The 23,012-nt window shown below is 38.2% G+C and overlaps 1 protein-coding gene across 4 annotated transcripts in view; it reads right to left on the bottom strand.

Annotated features, from left to right (window-relative positions):
* Positions 1-9,804: 9,804 nt before the first annotated feature.
* Positions 9,805-23,012, bottom strand: part of IFI44L (interferon induced protein 44 like) — a 47,575-nt gene continuing 34,367 nt past the window's right edge. Inside the window, exons 7-9 of one of the 4 annotated variants that reach the window (XM_012555258.2) lie at positions 11,349-11,449; positions 10,897-11,071; positions 9,805-10,739 (exon numbers count right to left, since the gene is read on the bottom strand). In XM_012555258.2, coding sequence (XP_012410712.1) covers positions 10,901-11,071; positions 11,349-11,449 — 272 coding nt within the window. In that variant the 3' untranslated portion in view covers positions 9,805-10,739; positions 10,897-10,900. Of the gene's footprint in view, positions 10,740-10,896; positions 11,072-11,348; positions 11,450-18,332; positions 18,637-23,012 lie in introns of those variants that run through there. The other 3 variants (XM_023731386.1, XR_002824099.1, XM_023731391.1) reach the window with 3 other exon arrangements.

Raw genomic sequence — 23,012 nt, 5'->3', positions numbered from 1 at the left:
GGCCGAGCTGGGGCGAAGAGGGGTGGAGGGTGGGAAAGCGCACACCACAAATTACCGGTTGTTTTGTCTCTCGCTGGACACTCCGTGAGGCTGCTTTCTCGTACCCCCGTTTGTTGGTCTGCGATAGCAGTCCAAGATGGTGGATCCGCGCTGCGTTAGCTGGTAGGAGACCTCTGCATGAATCTCTCCTCGCTCTCCATTCTCTGTCAGTTTTCTCACTCCATTTGGTGCTTGGCTGAGTTCTTTATCTCTTCATTTGGTGTTTTAGGGTTTCAGGATTGTTGTATTCTCTGTTTGGCTTAGTTTTTCAGATCTTTTCTGTGGAGGGACGGCGTGGTGCTTCTGCCTAGAGCGCCATTTTGCCGGAACTCACAAACATCTTTCTTGTAGTCTCTGCTTTCAGCCAGGATCCATCTGACATCAGCAATGATATCCCTCATTCCACGTCCACTTCTGAATCTGGCTTGAACTTCTGGCAGTTCCCTTTGGATGTACCGCTGCAACCACTTTTGAATGATCTTCAGAAAAATTTTACTCGTGTGTGATATTAATGATAATATTTGATAATTTCTACATTCTGTTGGATCACCATTCTTTGAAATGGGCACAAATATAGATCTCTTCTAGCTGGTTGGTCAGGTAGCTGTCTTCCAAATGTCTTGGCATAGACGAGTGAACACTTCCAGCGGTGCATCTGTTTGTTGAAACATCTCAGTTGGTATTCCGTCAATTCCTAGAACCTTGTTTTTTGCCAATGCCTTCGGTTAAGCTTGGACCTCTTCCTTCAGTACCATTGGTTCCTGATCATATGATACCACCTGAAATGGTTGAACGTCAACCAGTTCTTTTGGCACAGTGACTCTGTGTATTTCTTTCATCTTCTTTTGATGCTTCCAGCATCTTTCAATATTTTCCTCCATAGAATCCTTCAATATTTCAACTTGAGGCTTGAATATTTCTTCAGTTATTTCAGCTTCAGAAATGCTGAGCGTGTTCCTCCCTTATGGTTTTCTATCTCCAGGTCTTTATACATTTCATTATAATACTTTACTTTGTCTTCTTGAGACACCCTTTGTAATCTTTTGTGCAGCTCTTTGGCTTCGTCATTTCTTCCTTTCGCTTTAGCAACTTGACATTCAAGAGCTAGTTTCAGAGTTTCTTCTGACATCCATTTTGGTCTTTTCTGTCTTTCCTGTTTTTTTAACGACTTCTTGCTTTCTTCGTGTATGATGTCCTTGATGTCATTCCACAACTCTTCCGGTCTTTGGTCATTAGTGTTCAATGAGTCAAATGTATTCTTGAGATGGTCTCTAAATTCAGGTGGGATATACTCAAGGTCTTACTTTGGCTCTTGTGGACTTGTTTTAATTTTCTTCAACTTCAACTTGACCTTGCATATGAGCAATTGATGTTTTGTAACTCAGTCATCACTGGCCTTATTCTGAATGATGATATTGAGATTTTCCATCATCTCTTTCCACAGATGTAGTCAGCTTGATTCCTATGTATTCCATCTGGTGAGGTCCAGGTGTATAGTCACTGTTAATGTTGTTGAAAAAAGTTACTTGCAATGAAGAAGTTGTTGGTCTTGCAAAATTCTATCATGTGATCTCTGGCATCATTTCTATCACCAAGGCCATATTTTCCAACTACCAATCCTTCTTCTTTGTTTCCAACTTCCGTATTCCAATCACCAGTAATTATCAGTGCATCTTTATTGCATGTTTGATCAATTTCAGACTGCAGAAGATGATAAAAATTGTTCAATTTCTTCATCTTTGGCCTTAGTGGTTGTTGCATAAGTTTGAATGATAGTAGTATTCACTTGTCTTCCTTGTAGGCGTATGGATATTATCCTATCACCAACAACACTGTACTTCAGGATAGATCTTGAAATGTTCTTTTTGACAATGAACGTGACGTCATTCCTCTTTGATTTGTCATTCCCTGTATAGTAGACCATATGATTGTCTGATTCAAAAGGGCCAATACCAGTCCATTTCTGCTCACTAATGCATAGAATATTGATGGTTATGTTTTCCATTTCTTTTTCCATGACTTCCAATTTTCCTAAGTTCATGCTACATACATTCCATGTTCTGATTATTAATGGATATTCCCAGCTGTTTCTTCTCATTTTGAGTCATGCCACATCAGCAAATGAAGGTCCCAAAATCTTGATTCCTTCCACATCATTAAGGTCAACTCTACTTTGAGGCTGCAACTCTCCCCCAGTTGTATATTGAGTGTCTTCCAACCTGAGGGGCTCATCTCCTGGCACTATATCAGACAATGTTCCGCTGCTATTCATAAGATTTTCACTGGCCAGTTTTTTCAGAAGTAGACTAGGGGGTCCTTCTTCCTAATCTGCCTTAGTCTGGAAGTTCTGCTGAAACCTATCCACCAAAGGCGACCCTGCTGATATTTTAAATACCAGTGGCAAAACTTCCAGTATCACAGCAACACAGAAGCCCCCACAGTATGACAAACTGACAGACATGCGGTGGACACTTTAAATATGTGCAATTTATTTTATGTAAAATATGCCTTACTGTGTGAGTAAGAGTTCTCTAGGAAAAAAAAAAAAACAGTAGGACACACACACACAATTTTATATATATATATATATATATATATGACAGAAAGAGAGAGAGGAGTCCTTGGGCAGTCTAAACAGTTAATATAGTCAACTACTGAGTGAAAGGTTGGAGGTCTGAGCCCCCCCGCGAGATGTCTCAGAAGAAAATCCAGGTGATCCACTTCTGCAATGAAAACCCTATAGAGTACAGTTCTACTCTGACACACATGGGGTCACCATGAGTTGAAATCAACTTGACAGCAGATTACCAGGCCATTCTTCCAAGGTGCCTTTGGGTGGGATTTCAACCACCAACCTTTCAGTTGGTAGCAGAGTGCTTAATCATTTGCCCCACGCAGGGACTCCTTACTATAGCCATTTAAAATAAACAAAGTCCACACTTTCCAAACAATGTATTGCCCCATTTCTTTGTATTGTAAGTAATATTATAATACCATTAAACTATGCCTGGCCACAGTTTAAGGATAATATTATACATAAATGTATTCAAATACAGTATTTCATAATACAAAAATAAAAATAAGGAAATAACATTTAAGAGATCACTGGCCAGCCATTTGAATAGATAAAACCCTTTTCAAAATCCATTACCTGTTAACTCAATTAGCTTTAACTATATAAATTAAGCTTCTATATGTGTTGCAAACTAAGGTTCATTCATTCATTCTTTCAACAAATATTTATTGAATGCCTACTATGTGCCTCCACTGTTCTGGAGTATAAGGATGTAGCAGTCAACAAAACAGATAAAGGTCCTGCCCTCATGAAGCCGTATTTTTCTCAGTGGAGGCAGGCAATAAACAAATGTCACCTAGAGAAAACTGCTGTGAAGAAAATAAAATGGAGTAAGAGCAAAAGGGGTGATGAGGGAAGGAGTTCTGCTACTTTAGATTCCGTGATCAGGGAAAGTCTATATCATGAGATGAATACTGGAAAAGAGACCTGAATGGAGTGAAGGAGAATGTCATAAAAATATCTAGGGGAATTTCATTCTAGGTAGAGAGAAGGGCAAGCACAAAAATCCTTGGATGGAAGTTGGTTGAAATAAGCAAGACAATATGGCTGGAATAGAGAAAAGTTGGAGAAGAAATGATGGCAGTGATCACCCTGGCTGCTCTGTGGGAAATAGTATATGGGGAAGAGTAAAGGACAGCTAAGGAATCACGGTGGCACAAATGGTTAAGCCCTCAGCTGCTAACCAAAGGTTGACGGTCCAAACCCATCCAGTGACTCCTCAGGAGAAAGACCTGGCCATCTGCTTCCGTAAAGATTACAGTGAAGAAAATCCTTTCAGGAAGTTCTACTCTGTCATATGGGGTAGTTATGAGTCAGAATCAACTTGATGGCACCTAACAACAACAAAATAGGACAGCTGGGAGGATATTGCAGTATCAGGTGAGATATGATAGTGATTTAGACTAGAGTGATAGTGGTGGAGGTAGTAAAATAGTCAGATTCTGGATGTCTTTTGAGGACAAAAGAAAGCCAAGAGAATTCACTACTGGACAGGATATAGAGTGGGGAAGAAACGAGAGAACGAGGATAATTTAGTGTTACTCCAAGGATTTTTACCTTAAGGACAGGTTAAATGGTGGGGCTATTTATTGAGATGAGTGTGCTCAAATAAGTTTTGTTGATGGGAAACCAAATGTTCTGTTTTCTACTAAATATATAAGTGAATACATAATGTAGGTAGTTGGGAATATGGGATCAGAGATCAGGAAAGGAGTCTGAACTGATAATTAAATTGGAGAGTCGTCAGCCTATATTATTTTAGATATATTTATTTTGAATTTATATATTTATATTTAAATTGAAGGAGTTTTGATTAATAAGAACATTCCTATAAGCCAAGCCCTGTCTGTTCCCCCACCCTAGAACTTTTAGAGGTCATAATTATGAAAAAAGGGTCTATCAAAGAAGACTAAGAAAGCATGACCAGAAAAGTAGAGAAAGCACAGAAGAGTGAGTTATCCCAGAAGCCAAGCAAAGGAGGGAGTGATCTACTGCATTAAATGACAGAACCCTTTCTTTCAAAGCCTCATCCATCTATACATTCAGAAAGACTTACTCTCTTTTAGGGGAGGTGGGAATTTGGAGGGTGGTCTTATCTTACTGTGAGGAAGGAACAGTTGGGTGGCGGTTCTACCTCCCTACAATGCAAATGCTGGGAAGTGCTAGATGTGGAGAATGTAGCTCAACTGCAACAAAGGAGTAATATTGCAAAGAAGCTGTCTCCACAAAGCTGAGTTACGCACTCTGACTGCTGCTCACAAGCATGCTGAGGGCAGCCTCCTGCCCTGGCCATAATGAATCTTCCAGGGTGAGCATTTCCATATCCTTCTTTTCTTGCCCAATGGAGAGAACCCCTTGTCAATTTGGTCAATCTTCTGAGGGTATTAGAAGTTTCCCTTAGAGTTCTCTTACCAGGGCTACCGGTGGTAAGGAAGGCTTTGAAGTTGGCCCAGCAGAGAAACATGGGAAGTTTTTGGAAAAGCCATGGCAGAGAACATTGGGTAATACATGAGCCTTTTGGAGATCAGCAAGTGTTAAGCACAGGGTAACCACGGTTTGAACACCTTCTTATGGTCAGGTCCCACTGCTCCCTGACAAGCTCAAAAGAGCAGGAGATCATCTCTTTTTCATTTTGAAGACTGTCTAAAGGACTCTGATTTAAGCAGGAGAGTCTAACATGGGACTGAAAAACACATGCCAGTTCAACAAGAACCTTGGGAATCTTAGAATAATATTTGACAAATCCCCTGTACATCCATTGAACCAAAATAAAGAAGCCTTAGCTCATTAATGATAATGGAAGAAGATATAGAAATGGGAGGAGAGTTCATTTTGTAGTCTCTCCTTACTTCATATTCTTTCAAGAGATGATGGAGAACTGGCATTTATCAAGACAAAGTTTCAAATCTACCTCCTCACAAATGATCCAATAACTTAAGTATGCCCTGCTCATGATGGTGCAGAGTATTCCCAAATAAAATTATATCATTTAAATAAATCAACATCTTTAAAAAATTGATCTTCCCAAATCTTCAGTCCTTGAGCCTCTTGAAACCATAAGTGCTCCATATGAGCTCTCAGGTGTGATAAGTCCCACCAAAACACTTGTGTTGGGGCTCCCCCTTACATTCATCCACTGGTATTTCAGGGTCAAGAACTCCACACTACATGTCGGGAGGATTCTGAGTGTCCTGCGTCAGTGTAAAGGGGGTATGATCCCACCGTTCAGACAGGGCTCAGCTATCTCAAGACAGAGGTAAGTCCTTCTGCTGGATAATCTACACGTGACATTCAGGCCATTATTAACATAAGACCCATAGGCCACAATAAGACTGACAACTAACAACTCCACCAGGTGAGGTGTAGGGCTTCCTCAAATGGGGGTGAAGACTTTGGACACATTGCCTGACTTCCATGTAGTGTCTTGGTCTTGGCCCCACCCCATGTTACTCAGAAGTCTCCCTAGGCTGAGCACTCCTTTCCTTCCCCTCCCCCCAGTTCTGTTCCCCTCTCTTACTTCCATCATTTACATCCAATTTCTCTTTCCTCCCGCTTCCCTTGATAGGTGTCTTGTAGGCAATCCAGAAATGTGAAAGACGGATGGCTCGCCCTCTATTACCTTTTAATTCCATAGTAATTCTATAAATTCTGTGTTCAGATTCCTTCATGACCATGATTCCCAAGGAATGACTATGGAAGTCAAAAAGTCTGAGTATTGTTCTTGGTTTTTTGTTTTTTTTTTTCTTTTCCTCTCTCTCTGATTCAAACAATCCTAAGGAGGACAGTGTGACTGACTCTGGGAAATAGAGGAAAGAACCATATAAAAATAAGTGCAGAAAAAAAGAAAAGCACAAAAACTGGTTTTTATGAGGTTGTCTAGCAACCTGTAGTATCCATTTGAAAATTCTGGAGTCCAACCATGCAGAAGAATTTGTTGACCCCCCCCCCCGCCACCTCCACCTCCAGTCCTTGTCAATCAAATCTAACACTGAGAATTGAACTACTGCTTATCTACCAGACATGCCAGGATCTCATGCACTCAGTACCATAAACTCACTTATCTTGGTATGCTTATTTAAATTATAGTAGTCCATTCACATTTGAATTACTTCCACACCATACCACCAAAATGGAAGGCAAATGAACTCAGAGACTTAGATATATGTTTCCTTACATTTTTAAAAATCTCAGACAGACATTATCATGGAAAATGCAAAAGAAATCAGTTGTTCAAAACCCAAAATAATTATAATTATTTACACACCACTATTCAGTACAGTTTGTCAGTCTTCCCCACATCCCCACATCCTCACACCCACTCTTGCAATCTCTACTTGGAGATGTGATGACACTGATCTTCTTGTCCTGGAGCCTGAGATAGATTGAGTCTATTTGTGAGTGCTGTGTTGAGGGAGGGGGATTGCAGTTGGATAGTGGTTATAATCCTAACTCTATAATGTCTGGCTAGCCCTATTGGCCTGCATTTTCTCCAACACCAGATAAAGATTTTACAAAGGTTTGCAACTGGCATGTCAGCTTCCATCTTGCTTAGACTGATGGCAAAAATCATCCATCAACGTCCTCCACAAATAGATCCAGTGCCTATCACATTAGGGATGGGATTTGGAGGCTTCTAAATGATTATGGCTTTAAGGCCACTGAGAAAACTTTAATCAGCCTTGCCATCATGTGGTTACCATGGGATTGAAATGTATCCCTAATATTTGAATACTCATCATCCTGCAGGCCTCTGGAATATCCAGAGTATTATTTGGGTTCCCAAAACAATTTTGTCATATTAATTATGGACCTACTTTCTTTCTGAGGGGTTACCTGAGTGGTGAAAATGGTTAAGCACTCAATTATTACCCGAAAAGTTGGCAGTTTGAACCCACCCAGAAATACCTTGGAAGACAGACCTGGCAATCTGCTTCCAAAAGGTCACAGCCTTGAAAACTTTACAGAGAAGTCTTACTCCGCACATATGAGGTTACAATCAGTCAGAATTCATTCAGCAGCAACCACATCTTTCTGAAGATGCAATGTTATAATCTTTAAAATTATGTTTCTGAACAAGACACAGGCTTACATATCACCCACCAAAACCTCCATCTATTGATATTTTTAAGGTGGATGCTGGGTGAGTTTGCACAATGTTACAAATGTCTATCAGAAAAATAGTCACTTTCTAATGCAACAACCTCCCCTCCAAAGGCTTTAGCATCAATGCTTAAACTGTATCCAGAACATCATTTTCACTTTAGGATGATGTTCTACCTCCCATTAAAATCATGCTTCATTCTTTATGTCCCCTCGCACTATTTTGCTAAAAGTTAACTGACTTTGGCTGGATTATATACCTAGCTCAATTGTAAATTATGTAAAGTTTCAAAGCTTGTGGATGCCCTCTAAAATATAACCCATATGGCAAATTGATAAATTCTACTACCCCTCAGTGTGGTGGAGAAAGATCAAAGGAATCCACAGTCTGGGAAGGCATCCTCCCAGATAAGCCCTTCCTTCCTCCTTTCTGAGCCCCCCTTCACCAATCTTTTCCAACATGAATTCCAAATATACATTTAACCTCAGTAAATATTTAAGTGTTCTCAAAGCAGTATAGCACTAGAGGATCAGGAGGTACGATATCATTTAGCTAATACTGTCTTTTTTAGCACAAGAAAAGGAGCGTGGTCTCAACATTCGTACTTTCAAAGGATGTTGGTTCCCATGAACATTGCCTTGTTACTTATTTCTCTTGATCTCCCCATTTTCCCTCTTCTGTTTAGGGCATCCATCTCCTTCATGAGGGCACTCCATGACATTCCTCCAAATAGAATAAAGAGTCTAATTTTTCATCTAGCAAACGCTTCTTCTGCCCAGATTTTTGCTGGCTTTACTATGGGAACAGATGAGTTACGATGTTATAGTTGATAAGGGAAATGGTGAGTCTTCAGTCACCTTCAGTCTCTCTCTACCAACAATAGCTGTGACTTATTTTTTCTCTGGATTACATAGAGACAAACATACCTTACTTTTGTGACTTGCTTCTTCCTGCATCAGTATCATAGCTACTCTATTACCACTCTACTTTGCTTCATAATGTGTAATTCTGACTCTACTTCTCAATTTCCAGGACCATCCCATTCTTAGATCTTTTTAAAGACCCCATCTGTTTGATTGATTCATACCTTCTTGAATAGTCAGTCGTTTGATCACAGATTCACTTGCAGCTGTGCTTGAAATGTTCCATTTTCCAACACTAACTCTAAGGAATTATCTGAATGTTGAAAATGTTTTGTGCTTGACTACTAGCCTAAAGGTTGGTGGTTCAAATCCCCCCAGTGGGGCAAGGCCTGGCAACTGCTTCTGTAAAGATTACAGCCAACAAAACCCTACGGAGCAGTTCTGCACTGTAACACAAGGAGTCACCATGAATCAGAACTGACAAAACGGCAATGGGTTTTGTTTTTCAGTTGTTTTTAATACCCAGGTCTTCTCAAAATAAGAGAATAATTCTGATTAAAAGTAAATTATTTTTTGCAGCACTATTCACAATACCCAAAAGATAAAAACAACCTAAATGTCCATCAATGGATGAATGTATAAACAAAATGTGGTACATACATACAATAGAATACTAACTAGTCATAAAGAGAAATGAAGTCCTGATACATGCTACAACTTGGATGAACCTTGAACATATTATGCCGAGTGAAATAAGGCAATTACAAAAGGACAAATATTGTATGATCTCACTGACATGTAATAACAAGAATAGGCAAATGTAGAGAGACCAAAGTTTATTAGCAGTTACTAATAAACAGGGGTAGGATAGAGGCATAAAGGGAGAATCGTTGTTTAGAAAGCGGTGAGTTTCTATTCATGGTGATGGGAAATTTGGCAATGGTTATGAGTGATGGTTGCACAACATGATTAATATAACAGATATCAACAAATTGTACACCTGCAAAATGTTGAACTGGCAAATGTTGTGTTATATATATATTTTTTTACAACAATTTTAAAAAGTAAATTAGACTGCTAGAATATAAATAAATGAAACTTAAACACATTTTTTTTTAAAACAGACAAGAAATTTAGGGAAAGCAGTTAAGAAAGCTTTAGGCAAAAAAAAAAAAAGAAGCAAGAACTGTAAACTATCTTCTGGAATTTTTTTTCTTACTGATAGTATTCACTTCTACAACTGCTCAGAGGATCAGAATCCTTTGGGGGTGCTTGTATAAGACAACCTTCTTATGGACATGTACTAGTATAAAATAATAATATTTGGTCACTCTACTTTGGAGACATGACTAAGAATTCAATTAATGAAAATCAGACATGAGTTTATTACAGGAAGAAACTTTATTTTTTTCCACAGAAATAAAATGTGAGTTCTTAAAAAATTTTTTTTCTCATTTAATTAACTTTAATTCATATTTTCAACCAGAGATAAATGAAAAACTATCTCTCCTTTAGTTCCATTTCTCCTCTCCTGCATTTCATCCCCTCACAGTTTTCACTTCTAAAAGGAGAAAAAGTTAAAGTACATGGTACCACTATGAGGAGGTAGGTGAAGAAGTAATGGAGATATTCTTGCTCCCTGCTAGTCACTGTGTATTCACCCTATGAATACAAAGATAAGTAAAATCCAAATCCTGTTTCTCAAAGAAATCATAACATATCTAGGAAAACAGATATTTATATAAACATAGAATAATCATTATTCAGCATTACTAGCATTCCCATAGAGTTTTATATAAAGTGCTATAGAAGAAGTAAGGCGACAATTTATTTTGCCTGGGGAAGGAGGTTTAGAAAGGTGTCACATAAACTAAGTTGTAAATCGTGCAAAAATGTGGAGGGAAGTTTGTAGTAGGGCATATTTTGACCCACTACTTCTCAGGGCTTGCCTTTGGGCTTGAGATATGGCTGATCTTTGGAGAAGCCATCAGTCAGATGTTGTCAGGGACAGAAGGCAAAAGTAGAGTCTAAGGGAGGAGTCTGAGGGAGGCTGTCAGAAGAGATTGATTCTAACTGGGGCATGCCAAAGCAGGCTTGGGCCAAGTGTCAGCATCAGGCAGCTAATGTCACATGCAGAGCTGTAATATTCCAGCAATTTCATCTGAAAACGAAAGAAATGAGAGTAGAAACCAAGCATGTATCCTGGCTGACAGGAATAAGTCAGGGAAATGGGCCCCAACTATCCAACTAAGGTACAGCTTAGAGTTTCTCAAAAGGCACCAGTGTTTCATGAGAGGAGCAGAAAGGGAACATATTACCTGTTTACTCAAGAGGCAAATCCTCTAAGAAGTCATCTGTGGCCCTCAACATCTGCCTCAGCACAGAAAGGATCAAAACATCCTTTAAGGGGTTCAGCTCACACTCTGAGGCATAATTTCCAACCATCAAGATATTAGAAATAGGGATGTTTAGCATTTTGCTGACATGCATTATCTGTGGAAAAATACATTTAATAACCATAAATCCTATATTTGAAATTTTACTGAATTTAAATATAATTCAAGAAAGAAACTAAAAATGCAACAGCTTAAGAAATTCTCTTCAGAATATAACTCAGATCATTATAGTTCTAAAGCAGGGGACAAACTTGAATTTACTAGGCCATTGATAGAGTTCTTCACTCACCTGTGAATATGCTGTGTGTGTATACACATATAGTATGATTGTGACACTATTACAATAATATCTGATTACAATTAACATTCTTTACCTGGCTTTCGTAAGTCATAGATCTATTCATGTTTAGAAAGTCATCTTGCAGAATTTCATCCCAGTTATCCACTTTAGTAAGTAAAGCCACATGTGCTATACCTATATCAAACAGATCAGTCAGTCATTTTATATCATAAACAGCAATATGTTAACAGGTTAATTGAGTATATGTGAAAGATGCTTGCTGTACAGTGATTTTAAGATTCAGAGAATGAAACAGCCCCAATAAATATGGGGCCTGAAATTCTTCCAATAATAGAAGTGATCTTTTTCTTCTGGCATGAGAGATTACTTCAAAATGCAACTAAATTCACACCAAAGTACAATCATCTACTATCCCATTCAAATAGTGTGTTTTAAAGTGGTCAGGGGAAAAAAAAGTAGGACTTTCAGGACTAAAACGAACTTCAAGAAGGAGAGGAAGGAAGCAGGTTGTGTGTGAGCATTTATAAAAGTAACAATTTCATACTTTTACTAAGGACCTCCTGCCTTCTCCCCAAAACCACAGAGATCAGATGAGTAAATCACATATCAGTGGAGTCCAAGTGGAAAGTTGGAACTGTCACCACCATTCACCCAGCTGTAATGAGGCTGCTTACCCTCAAGGAGTCAGTGGAGGCCAAGTGGGGAGCAGTAACACAAGAGCCCTTTCACTGAATAGTGTCAAACAAAGCTTAGTAGGGAACCTGTCCTTTCACCCCCACCAGGCTATAATGAAATGTAAAACCCTTTCCCTCAGCAGGGCAGTGTCAGAGGAGACCTGATGAAACACAGATTTAAATAAGATTCAGAGTCTCATAACATAATGCCTAAAACATCCAAGACAGAATCAAGAATCAATTGTCAAGCCTGCAGCTGTTGATACTAAGTAATTACAAATAAACTCCTCATTGGAATAGTTTCCTTGATTCAAAGGAATCGTGGGCCTGTCCAGTAATTTGGCCTAATATCATTTTCACAGTTTTTCCTCTACCTCTTGGATCAGCAAGTAGTGCCCAGGGTCTTAAAACCTTGCAGGCAGCCACCCAAGATACAACAATTGGTCTCTATTCACCTGGTGCAAAAAAGGAAGAAGGAGACCCAGGAATCAGAGAAGGAAATGGACTGCAGGCCTAATTGCTTTCATGAGCTACTATCTCATTTGTCATGAGACCAGAAGAAACTGATGGTGTCAAGCTACCATTACTGAATGTTTTAATCAAGGACCCAATACTCGGATCTTGATCAAAAGGAGGAAAAAATGTGGAATAGAACTTCAACTTCTTATTGGAAATCAGACTTAGTGGAGGAACAGTAAGACTGGACAGACTGGCGGAATCCCTGAATCTATCATCTGGAAACAAATTTTAAGCTTTGAACTGAAACTATCTCATGAAGTCGTCTTTAGACTAAACAAACATTTAATTCATTAATAAAGAATGTTCACCTTGAACATTCATTCTTTTAAAGAAATCTATATGAGATTAAATGGACAACCAAACAAACAAAATAACCAAACTCACTGCCGTCAAGTTGATTCTGACTCATAGCAACCCTATAGAACAGAGTAGAACTGCCCCACAGGGTTTCCAAGGCTGTAAATCTTTACAGAAGCAGACTGCCACATCTTTTTCCTGTGGAGCAGCTGGTGGGTTTGAACCACTGACCTTTTGGTTAGCAGCCAAGTGCTTTAACTACTGTGCTACCAGGGTTCCTAAAATGGACAACAGTAACTCTAAAACACAGATGAGAACTTTAAGGGGCAGAGAATCTAGGTTAAGGGTAGTGAAACAATATGGGCATAGATAGGAAGAGTGTTGACAAAATGTGATGTATGTAATTATTGTCAATGAACTATATACATAAAAATTGTTGAATATGTGTATGTCTTGCTGTGTGTATTTTCATCAAAAATAAAATTAAAGAAATAATTGTTGTACTCAAAACCAGGAAAATATCACAAATAGGAAAAGACAATCAGTCTCCCAACTTACTTGGGGTAAAGGAGAATGAAGAACACCAAAGTCACAAGGAAAGTATTAGCCCAAGAGACAGAAAGGGCCACATAAACCAGAGACTGCATCAGCCTGAGACTGGAAGAACTAGATGGTGTCTGGCTACCACCAATGACTGCCCTGACAGGGAACACAACAGAGAGTCCCTGATGGAGCATGAGAAAAGTAGGGTGCAGAACACAAATTCTAGTAAAAAAGACCAGACTTAATGGTCTGACTGAGACTGGAGGGTCCCCAGAAAGCATCGCCTCTGGACTCTTGGTCAACCCAGAACTAAAACCATTCCCAAGGTCAACTCTTCAAAGATTAAACTGAACTACAGAACATAAAATGATACTCGTAAAAAGTGGGCCTCTTAGCTCAAGTAGATACATGAGACTAAATGGGCAGCACCTGTCTGGAGGTGAGATGAGAAGGCAGAGAGGGTCAGGAGCTGGTTGAATGGACATGGGAAATCAGGGGTGGAAAGGAGGAGTGTGCTGTCACAGTGTAGAGAAAGCAATTAGGGTCACATAACAATGTATATATAAATTTTTGTATGAGAGACTAACTTGAATTGTAAACTTTCACTTAAAGTACAACAATAAAAAAGACAATCAGCCAATGCCAACACTAATCAGATGACAAAAATATTAGCATTATTAGACAAAGATTTTAAAGTAACCATCATAAAAATGCTTAACGACCAAGTAGGAACTTGCTTGAAACTAATGATAAAGTAGAAAATCTAGCAAAGGAATAAAAGATATGGACAAGAACCAAATGGAAATTCTAGAATTAAAAAATACAATAACCAGAAACAAATGAAAAAACTAAATGGATGGACTCAACAGAAAAGTGGAGGGAACAGTGCAAGGAATCAGTGAACTTGAAGCTATAACAATAGAAATTACCCACTCTGAACAACAGAGAGCAAATAGGCTAGGAAAAAAAAAAAAAAAAAAACAATAACTTAAGGATCTGTGGGACTATAACAAAAGCTATAGAACTTGTGTCTTCAAAGTCCCAGAAGGAAAAAAAAAAGAGAGTGGGGCTGAAAATGCATTTGAAGAAATCATGGCTAAAGATTTCTCATATTTGGAAAAAGACATAAACCTACAGATTCAAGAAGCTGAGCAAACCCCCAAAAATATAAACCCAAAGAAATCCATTCTAAGATACATCATAACCAAAATTCTGAAAACTGAAAACAAAGAAAAATCAAAAGCAAGAGAGATACAACACCTTATCTATAGAGGAAAAATAATTTTAATGACAATGGAAACCAGGGAAGCCTAAGGGAAACGACAAAACATTTTTTCAAGTTCTGAAAGAAAAAACAAAAACAAAAAACTGTCAACTCCTAACTCTATGTTCAGCAAAATTGTCCATTTGGAAAGAAAGGGAAATAAAGACATTTTCAGATAACAAAAAACTATGAAAATTTATTGCCAGCAGATCTACTCTAAAAGAATGGCTAAAGGAAGTTCTTTAAACAACAAGAAAACTATAAAAGCAGCAATCTTAGAATATCAGGAAGGAAAAAACAACAATGAAAAAAAAGCAAACCTCAAGAAATTTAAAAGAAATGAGACAGAGGGTGTTCTCTGGTCACAATAAAATTAAACTAGAAGTCAATAACACAAAGGTAACAGGAAGATCTCCAAATAACTAAACAACAACATCAAATAATTCATGGGTCAAAGAGGAAGTCTCAAGGTAAATTTAAAAAAAAAGTAAATTGAACTGGATAATAATGAAAGTACAACATATCAAAATTTGTGGGACTCAGCTAAAGCAGTGTTGACAGGGAAATGTATAGCAAAGAATACTTATAATAGAAAGAGGAAAAGTCTAAAATCAGTCATCTAAGTTCCCACCTCAAACTAGAAAAATAAGAGCAAAATAAATCCAAATCAAGCAGATGAAAAAAATCAAAGATAGCAGCAGATACCAATGAAATTGAAAACAGAAAAACTACCACAACTCACCTAATATAAAATAGATCATTGAATAGTTCTACAACTATTAAAGAAATTTAATTAGTGATTTAAATACTCCTGAAAAAGAACTCTCCAGGTTCAGATTGTTTCACTGGAGAAGTCTACCAAACATTTAAAGAATACCACCAACCGTTCTGACAGGGATTACAACAGAGAGTTCTGGAGAGAGCAAGAGAAAAACGTAGAACAAAACTCAAATTCACAAAAAGATCAGACTTACTGGTCTGGCTGGAGGAACTGGAGGAATCCCTGAGACTGTGACCCCAGACTCTACTAACTCAGAACTGAAACCACTTCTGAAGCCCACTTTCCAGACAAAGATTAGACAGGCCTATAAAACAAACAATAACACACGTGAGGAATGTGCTTCTTAGTTCAATCAAATATACAACACCATAGTGGCTACTTCTGCCCAAAAGCAAAACGAGAAGGCAAGAAGGGACAGGAACTGGATGAATGGACACTGATAACTGGGAATGGAAAGAAGGAGAATGCTGTCATATTGAGGGGGTTGCAACCAATGACACAAAACAATATGTGTATAAATTTTTGAATGAGAAACAAACTTGAGAGTTAAACTTTCACCAAAAGCACACTAAAATTTAAAAAAAAGAGTAATTAACATCAGTTCTAAACAATCTTCTAGAAAATAGAAGATGTGGGAACACTTCCCAACTCATCTTATGGGGCCAATATTACCCTGCTAACAAAACAACTAGGACAGTAGGAAAAAAGAAAACTACAACCAAAATTCCTCATGAATGTAGATGTGAGAATTCTTAATGAAATAGGACTCAGCAATATGTAAAAATAATTATCCATCATGAACAAGTGGGTTTTATTCCAGGAAGTTAAGGCTGGCTGAAGATTCAAAAAACAATCTATGTAATCTATTATATTACCAGACTAAAGAGGAAAATTTGAATGATGGATTAAGCATCAGAGCAGATGGAAGGGATACACAGAGTCACTGTACCAAAAAGAATTGGTTGACAATCAACCATTTCAGGAGGTAGTATATGATTAAGAACTGATGGTACTGAAGGAAAACTCCAAGTTACACTAAAGGCATAGGAAACAACAAGCCTCCAGGAACTGATGGAATACCAACTGAGATGTTTCAACAAACACGGAATGCTGGAAGCGCTCACTCGTCTCTGCCAAGAAATTTGGAAGAAAACTACATGGTCAACCGACTGGAAGAGATCCATATATGTGCGCATTCCAAAGAAAGGTGATCCAACATAATGCAGAAACTCTCAAATGATATTATTAATATCACATGCAAGTATAATTTTGCTTAAGAAAATCCAAAAACAGTTGCAGCAGTACATTGATGCCAAACTGTCAGAAATTCAAACTGGATTCAGAAGAGGACATGGAAAGAGAGATATCATCGCTGATGTCAGATGGACCTTGGCTGAAAGCAGAGACTACCAGAAAGATATTTACCTGTGTTTTATTGACTATGCAAAAGCATTTGACTGCGTGGATCATGTCTTAATTATCTAGTGCTGCTATAACAGAAATAGCACAAGTGGATGACTTTAACAAACAGAAGTTTATTCTGTCACAGTTTAGTAGGCTAGAAGTCTGAATTGAGGGTACCAGCATCAGGGGAAGGCTTTCTCTCCCTGTTGGCTCTGCAGGAAGGTCCTTGTCATCAATCTTCCCTGGTCTAGGAGCTTCCTGATGCAGAGACCCTGAGTCCAAGTGACACACTCTACTCCTGGAACTTGGTGGTATGAGGTCCCCCTGTCTCTCTGCTTGTTTCTCTCTTTTATATCTCAAAAGAGATTGACTCAAGATACAACCTAATCTTGTGATTGAGTCCTGCCTCATTAACATAATTGTCTCTAATCCTGCCTCGTTAACGTCATAGAGGTAGGATTTACAACACATAGGAAAATAATACCAGATGACAAAATGGTGGACAATCACACAATGCTGGGAATTATGGCCTAGCCAAGTTGACACACATTTTGGGGGTACACAATTCAATCCAAAAAAATCTTAACAAATTATGGATAACACTGCAAAGAATGGGAATTCCAGAACACTTCAGTGTGATCATGCAGAACCTGTACATAGACCAAGGGACAGTTGTTCAAACAGAACAAGGGGATATTGCGTGGTTTAAAATCAGAAAAAGCGTGCATCAAGATTGCATCCATTCACCATACTTATTCAATCTGTATGCTGAGCATATAATCTGAGAAGCTGGACTATATGAAAAAGAATGTAGCATCAGGATTTGAGGAAGATTCATTAACAACCTGCAATAGGCAGATGGATACAACCTTGCTTGCTGAAAAGTGAAGAGAATAGCAAATACTGATGAAGATCAAAGACTACAGCCTTCAGTATGGATTACACCTCAACATAAAGAAGACAAAAATCCTCACAAGTGGACCAATAAGCAACATCATGACAAATGGAGAAAATATTGAAATTATCAAGGATTTCATTTTACTTGGATCCGCAATCAACACCCATGGAAGCATCAATCAAGAAATCAAATGATGTATTACATCGGGCAAATCTTCTGCAAAAGACCTCTTTAAAGTGTTAAAAAAGCAAAGATGTCACTTTAAGGACTAAGGGGTGTCTCTCCCAAGCGTCGCTCCTTTCAATCGACTCATTTCCATGTGAAAGCTGGACAATGACTAAGGAAGACCAAGTAAGAATTAATGCATTTGAATTATGGTGGTAGTGAAAAATATTGACTATACCATGGACTGCCAAAAGAATGAAGAAATCTGTCTTGGAAGAAGAACAGCCAGAATGTTCCTTAGAAGGGAGGAGAACAAGACTTCATCTCACTGTTTGACATGTCATCAGAAGGGGCCAGTTCCTGGAGAAGGACATCATGCTTGGAAAAGTAGAGGGTCAGTGAAAAAGAGGAAGACCCTCAATGAAACGGACTGACACAGTGGCTGCAACAATGGGCACAAACATAGCAAGGATTGTGAGGATGGCACAGGACCAGGAAGCATTTCGTTGTTGTGTGTAGCATTGTTATGAGTTGGAACTGACTCAAAGGCACCTAACAACAACAAAGAAGAAGAAAAATTACATGATCATATTCATCTCCTCAGAAAAACCATTTGAACAAATTCAACACTTACTCATGATAAAAACTCTCAGAAAACTAGGCATAAAGGGAAACTTATTCAATGTCTTAAAGAGCAAGTATTAAATACTTACAGCTAACATAATAACATAATGGTGAAACGCTGAATGCTTTCCTCCTAAGACTGGGAATAAGGCAAAGATGTCTGCATCGTTATTCAATATAGTGCAGGGAGTCCTAGTCAGCATAGTAAGACAAGAAAAAGAAATAATGGAAAAATAAATACAAGGAAATAAATAAATAAAATAAAATAAGTAAAACATTTTTAAAAGATTGGAAAATAAGAAATAAAACTGTCTTTATTTGCAGATGACATGATGCTATACATAGAAAATTCCAAAGAATTGATTAAAAAAAAAACAAAAAAGAAACTCCAAGTGAGTTCAGCAAGGCCTCAGGTAACAAGATCTACATACAAAACCAGATTGTGTATTTATATGCTAGTCATAATCATGGAAACCAAAATCAGAAATTCAATACCACTTACAAGCACTGAAGAAAATGAAATACTTAGGTATAAATCAAACAACATGTACAAGACTTACATGCTGAAAACTATCGAATGCTTATGAAAGAAATCAAAGAAAAGCTAAATAAATGGAGAAGCACATTGTGTGCATGGATTGGAAGATTCAACATAGTAAAAGACATAAATCCCCCAAAATCAATATATAAGTTTAATGTAATTCCTATCAATATTGGTGTAGGGATAGGAGATAGATCAATGAAACAGAATAGAGAACCCAGAAACAGAACAACCAAGTAAGGACAAACGATTTTTGACAAAGGTGTAAAAGCAATTCAATGGAGGAATGTTGTTCTTTTCAATAAATGGTGCTGGAAGAGCGGAATGTCCACAGGCAAAAAAATGAACATTGAACCACACCCACACTTTATATAAAAATTGACTTAAGAAAAATCATATATTTAAATGCAAAATATAAGATTATAAAATTTTTGGAAAAAAATTTGTAGGATCTGAGGCTTGGAGCAAGGGCAGTGGTGGATCAGTGGCAGAATTCTTGCCTTCTATGTGAGATGCTAGGGTTCGATTTCTGGCCAACGCACCTTGTGCACAGCTACCACCTGTCTAACAGTAAAGGCTTGGGTGTTGCTGTGATGTTGAACGTGTTTCAGTGGAGCTTCCAGACTAAGAAGAACTAGGGAGAAAGACCTGGTGATCTAATTAGACAATAAAAATCCTATAGATTACAATGGTCTGGTCTGCAATCAATCATGGGATGGCACAAGACCAGCAGTGTTTCATTCCGTTGTGCATGGGGTCACCATAAATCAGGGGGCCACTCAACAGTAGCTAGCAACAACACGTCTTGGTGAAGCACTTTTAGACATGCCACAAAAAGCACAGTCCTTAAAAGAAAAATCAGTAAATTAGACTTTATCAAAATATAAAATTTTGTTTTGTGAATGACCTTCCTAAGATGATGGAAAAATAACAATAGACTGGGAAAAAAATATTTGCAAACCACATAGCTGACAACGGACAAAGATCTAGAATTTATAAAGATTTTGAAAACTTAAAAATCAAAACCAAATAATCCAATTAGAAAATAGGCAAAAGACACGATGAAACATTTCACTGAAGAGGATATACAGAAAGCAAATAAACATATGAAAAGATATTCAACATCATGAGTCATTAGGTCAATGCAAATTAAGATTATGAGGAGTTATCACCGTACATTTACTAGAAGAGCTAAAAAAATTTTAAATGATGGCAATACAAAACACTAGTGAGATGCAGAGACACTGGATCCCTCATATATTGCTAGCGGGAATGTAAAATGATATCACTCTGGAGAATACTTTGGTGATTTCTTAAAAAAACTAAACATACACTCATCATACAACCCAGTAATCTCACTCCTGGAAACTTATCCTAGGGGAATAAAAATTTATGTCCGTACAAAAACCTGTAGATTCATGTTCATAGCAGCTTTATTTTTAATAATCTAAAAGTGGAAGCAACCAAAATATTCTTTAATAGAGAATAGTTAAACATACTATGATGTATCTATACCATGGAATCCTACTCAAAAATACAGGCAGTCCCTGGGTTATGAACGACAACTTATATACAACCTGTGGTTATGAACCAGCCCCTGTAAAGCTTATTATATTAAAAATTCTAGATATATACAATGGTTTGTAATAACAAAGGGGTGCTACTTTTCAAAGTGCATCAAAACATTATTATTATTACTGTATTATTATGTTAAAGATATTTTAGTATATTTGGAAATGTTTCTTTAATGTCTTTTATGCATAGAAGGTGCACTATATACTATCTACTAAGACAGACACTTGACAAACTGACATGAGATATGAACCATACCGATTTTAACTTACGTACAAATTCAACTTAAAGACAGACTTAGGAGCAACAGTCATTTGTAATCCATGGACTTCTTGTAGAAAGGAACAAACAATCATTCAACACAACAATCTGGATAGACTTCAAAGAACATTAGGCTAAGTAAAAAAAAAAAAAGCAAATCTCAAAAGGTGACATACTGTAAGATTTCATTTATATAATGTTCTCAAAATGACTACATTACGGTGATTGAGTGGCTGCCAAGGGTTAAGGATTGTGGGGGAGGAAAGAAGGAATGAGTGTGACTATGAAGGGTAGTATGGGGGAGATCTTTGCATTAGTGGAATAGTTCTGTGCCTTGATTACAGAACTATTGTGGTTACAGAAATCTACATGTGATAAAATATCATAGAACTATGCTTATCAAAAGACTTCACCAAAAGAGGCAAAGTGGTGCTATAGTCAGAAGCACCATGCCATCCCTTCGCAGCAAAGATCAGAAAAACTAAGTCAAACAGAGTCACACGTCAATCCTGAAACCCTGAGCATCAAATGAAGAGATAAAGAACTCAGCCAAGCACTGAATGGAATAAGAAACTGACCAAGAACAGATTGCTAGGAGAGATACATGCAGAGGTCCCCTATCAGCTACCGCAGCACAGATCCACCATCTTGGACTCCTATTAGAGATCAGCGAACAGGAGGTACGAGAAAGCAGCTTCACGGAGTTTCCAGCAGGAGACAGAACAACCAGTAACCCACAATATAGGCTTTCCCACCCCCCACCCTTCTTCACCCCCATTTTGCCTCCTCTGCTTCCTGCAGCCACTGTCTATTCGCTGGGAAGCACGAGCTTCTCCCCAGTGCCGCTTGGATTCCACCCACCTGCACTGGCAAGCTCCCTGAGTGCCATTTGATGGCTGCTGGTATTGCTTTTTACCACCTCTTTAGATTTCTTCCTTACCTCTCACCACCTCCCCCTATCTTCTCTCAAATACCTGGCTCCATGCGCCGTCTTTGCTTCTTCCTAAAAGGCTGCAAAACATGGCTCAACTGTGAACTGCTTCCCGACCTGTGCTGTCACACTGGTGGGACCCCCAGCTTTTTTGTTTGTTTGCTCTGATTTCATCTGTTTTTATTTTTGTTTGTTTGTTTTCTTTTTCTTTTCTCATCTTGGGAGCCCCTTCTAGCTGAGCAGTACTGCATGGCTTGGAAGCTAGTCCCTTACTCTGCGCAGATGCACAGGGACATCCCTGGGGGCATTTCTTTTTTCTCGTTTTTTTTAATTGTTTTTAGGTTTTTTTCATGTCTTTGTTTAGTTTTCTTCTCTCTCTTATTCACTTTTTGTCTTTCTTCATTTCCAGTTTCTCGATTTATTCATTTTTTTCATTTTTGTTTTTCCCCATTTCTCAGTCTCTCATCTCTCCACTCCAATAGCAACCTCCCTTAGCACTCTTTTTTCTTTGTGTGTATGTCTTTGGTTCCTGTTCCTCTCTCCTCTCTCTCATCTTTCCCATACCCATCTTAGCTCCACACATCACAATCTACCCCCTCCTTCCTGCTTACCTGCACCATGTGCTGAACATCAAACTTCCAAGTAACACAGGCACGGCCTACTGGAACCTTCCCTGCACTGATTCCCGGTCTGCACTGTCAGCCCTGGTACTTGCCACAAAACACCTATCCCAGCAACTCCCCTTCAGTTGAACCTGCCCTGCTGTACCATACCTGAGTGACTGACTTTGCCCATTGGAGAAGGAGGTGAAAAGTATCATGTCCATAGACGAGCAAGCAACAATGAACGAACCGCCCGCCTGCTTAGACATAAACAAATAGAACAAAAAAATCAGGATGAAACAAACAAACCTATGATCAATAAACAAGGAAAATAACCACTGAATGCCCCAAAGACAGCAGACAATATTAAAACATTTACAAAAACAAGACAGGATGGTTCCAGTAGGCTTCTAAAATACAACACCAGATGACCTTCCCATAGAAGAAAAGGCACTAGGCCTAACTGATAGGGAATTCAGATCTCTGATATTCAGAATTATCCAAGAGTTGAAGCAAAAAAAATACAAAAATGAGGAAAAAATAGACGAATTCATGGAAAAGGCAGACACACATTCATGGAAAATACAGACAAAAAATGGGAGAATTCAAGAAAATAATACAGGAACAAAATGCTAAAATAAATTCACAACTAGAAATCATA

The sequence above is a fragment of the Trichechus manatus genome, unplaced genomic scaffold (genome assembly GCF_000243295.1).
Source record: "Trichechus manatus latirostris isolate Lorelei unplaced genomic scaffold, TriManLat1.0 scaffold00003, whole genome shotgun sequence".
NCBI classification, from domain to species: Eukaryota; Metazoa; Chordata; class Mammalia; order Sirenia; family Trichechidae; genus Trichechus; species Trichechus manatus.
This window is presented reverse-complemented; position numbering and strand designations above follow the sequence as displayed.